Here is a 2,500-nt window from a genome sequence, read left to right on the forward strand (position 1 = left end):
TCTACCACACACACACATTTAGTATTACTTTGAACATTTTTATGATTTTAATAACATTTAAGGACCATCTAAGCAAGCAAAAGCTCAGGTTTGTACGGCATTCATGTGTACAGGTTTGCTTGTCTTTCAGATACATTGTGGTAATAGATACAAAGCCCCAGTAGAAGACAGATGGTCCCTCTCTCTCTGCACAGTTGAGTTTGTCAGATGGTTTTTGATCTTCTGAACGTCCATATGCTGCTAGCTAGAGAGTTTCTGGTGAAATGTTGGTGTACTCGTTACGTGCTATTAGTTAGACATTTTAATTTTTAAGTGAAGCACTACAGCCGTTGTTCAGCTTGCCAGATCTTTTGAAGTAAGACACATACAGTAGAAACAAAACGTTTGCATCCACTGTGAGGGTATATTCTTGCCTTTCAACTAAGCTTCAGCATTGCTGTGAACATAGCTGTGTGTATAAAAACATCAATAATGATGGTCTAACTGGTCGGTACTATACATTAAATACAGTAGGTCAACTTTCTGAAAACATTGTGGTACTAAATATGTTAAGATGCGTTTGCTAACAAGAGGTTATTGCTAAGGAGATGTTAATAGTCAGATGCTAGTGCCCAGGGAAGCTACTGTATGTGTGCCTCAGTTAAAAGTGAGTGTATGAGTCAGATGCAACCAAGATCAGTCTTTCAGCACAAACTTTGTTTCGCTTGGCTCATCAACCATCGCTTGTCTCTCTAAGTTTTTGTTCTGACAGTTTTGCCAGGCAAGCCTTTTGTCTTTTTCTACATTTAGAGCTTGATACTCTCCCAGTCTCTCAGGTGGTTGCTGTGAGACAACCGACACCAAAGATGTCCTGGAAGCTCTGGCTGAAACTGGCATCCGATTCAGACTGAGATAATTTTAGAAGCTTCTCCTTTTAGCCCACCCCTTCTGTTTTCTGTTTCTCTCTCTGTTTCTTTTTTTTCTTTGTATCTACAGTGTCCTTTTCCTCCATGTGTCTTCATCTCTCCCGCTGTGTCTTTTCTCTGTGTCTCACTCCTTCTTTCTCTCACTCTCTCTCTCTCTCTCTCTCTCTCTCTCTCTCTCTCTCTCTCTCTCTCTCTCTCTCTCTCTCTCTCTCTCTCTCTCTCCCCCTTGATCTCTACATATCTTTCTGTAAATGATAACGAGAGAGTCATTTTAACAGTTGCCTTTTCTCTGCCCACCTCATCTCATCTCCTGCTGCCTCCCCGTGCTGGCTGCTGCTTTTATCAGGTCCACTGTGGCCCGGTCTGTTGGAGATGTTTGCCTGTTCTGGCTGAGTGCTGGGCCGGTTCTGGTTCACTGTGTGCCGAGCAGTTTCCTATCGCTCTGTCACCCTGAGGAGCGCTGTCACTCGCCGAAGCTCTTGGTCATTCAACACAGAGCAGCTTTGAAAACTAAAGGCAGAACACAAATGGCAACAGCTTTGAAAACTAAAGGCAGAACATAAAGGACAGCGGCTTTGAAAACTAAGACCCTATTTACACATGCATGGGTATTTTGTTAATATGTAGACTTTTCCCTTCAAGAAAGATTTTGTCCATTGACAACAATGACTTGAATGGCTTTCTCTTTCCCTCTACAATGCTGCCCACAGGTGGCCGGATTCACAATGGTGTGTGAGTGATATTTTGCGAAACAGAGGGAAGAAAATGTCCATTTATCAAAATACCCAGCTATGTGCAAATAGGATGTGCAGGCAAAACACAAATGGCAATTGTACACAGCTGTCCTCTTCAACTCAACCCCCCACCCCTTCCAATCCCAAACCCTTGTATTGCACCTCCCCTCCATTCTTCTACTACATTTTACTAAATCCCCTTACTCCCCAAAAATACCCTCAACTCCCTCGACACACACCCAAAAAAACCTCTCATTCCTCCATCCCTTCTTATTCAAACACAGAAGTTATAAATGCACACTAATGTAGTGCACAGCTAGCCACTGCTGCATGTTTAAGAAGACTAATCGACATTGAGTCTTTGTCAATCTCTTCTTCGCCAGTTTTGTAACATCTATCTCCTCTCGTTCACTGTGGCTCATCCTCCACCCAATCCTCCCTGCATCCTTCCATCCCTCTTCTTCTCCCCCACTCTTTCTATTTCTATTTCTCACTCTTTCCAGGTCCTGAAGGGTTTTCCAGAGTGTCTGCAAGCCGATATTTGTCTCCACCTGAATAAGACGCTGCTGCAGGACTGTAAGGCGTTCGAGGGCGCCACTAAGGGGTGTCTGCGAGCGTTGGCCATGCGCTTCAAGACCACGCACGCGCCCCCTGGGGACACGCTGGTGCACTGCGGAGACGTGCTCACCGCACTCTACTTCCTGGCACGCGGCTCCATCGAGATCCTCAAGGACGACGTGGTGGTCGCCATCTTAGGTGAGGCAACTCCACTGGAATATGCTTGATTGTGTGCTTGGTGGTCATTTACTTGTAGCTTGAGGCAACTTTCCTGAAATATGCTTGTTCGTGTGGGCGGTGGGC

At 45.0% G+C, this 2,500-nt stretch overlaps 1 protein-coding gene across 1 annotated transcript in view; it reads left to right on the forward strand.

Annotated features, from left to right (window-relative positions):
* Window positions 1–2,500, forward strand: part of kcnh7 (potassium channel, voltage gated eag related subfamily H, member 7) — an 80,611-nt gene that overhangs the window by 66,370 nt on the left and 11,741 nt on the right. The window contains exon 15 of the mRNA XM_063212671.1: window positions 2,143–2,395. Within this exon, the coding sequence (XP_063068741.1) occupies window positions 2,143–2,395 (253 nt within the window). The remainder of the gene's footprint in view (window positions 1–2,142; window positions 2,396–2,500) is intronic.

The sequence above is a fragment of the Engraulis encrasicolus genome, chromosome 12 (genome assembly GCF_034702125.1).
Source record: "Engraulis encrasicolus isolate BLACKSEA-1 chromosome 12, IST_EnEncr_1.0, whole genome shotgun sequence".
NCBI classification, from domain to species: Eukaryota; Metazoa; Chordata; class Actinopteri; order Clupeiformes; family Engraulidae; genus Engraulis; species Engraulis encrasicolus.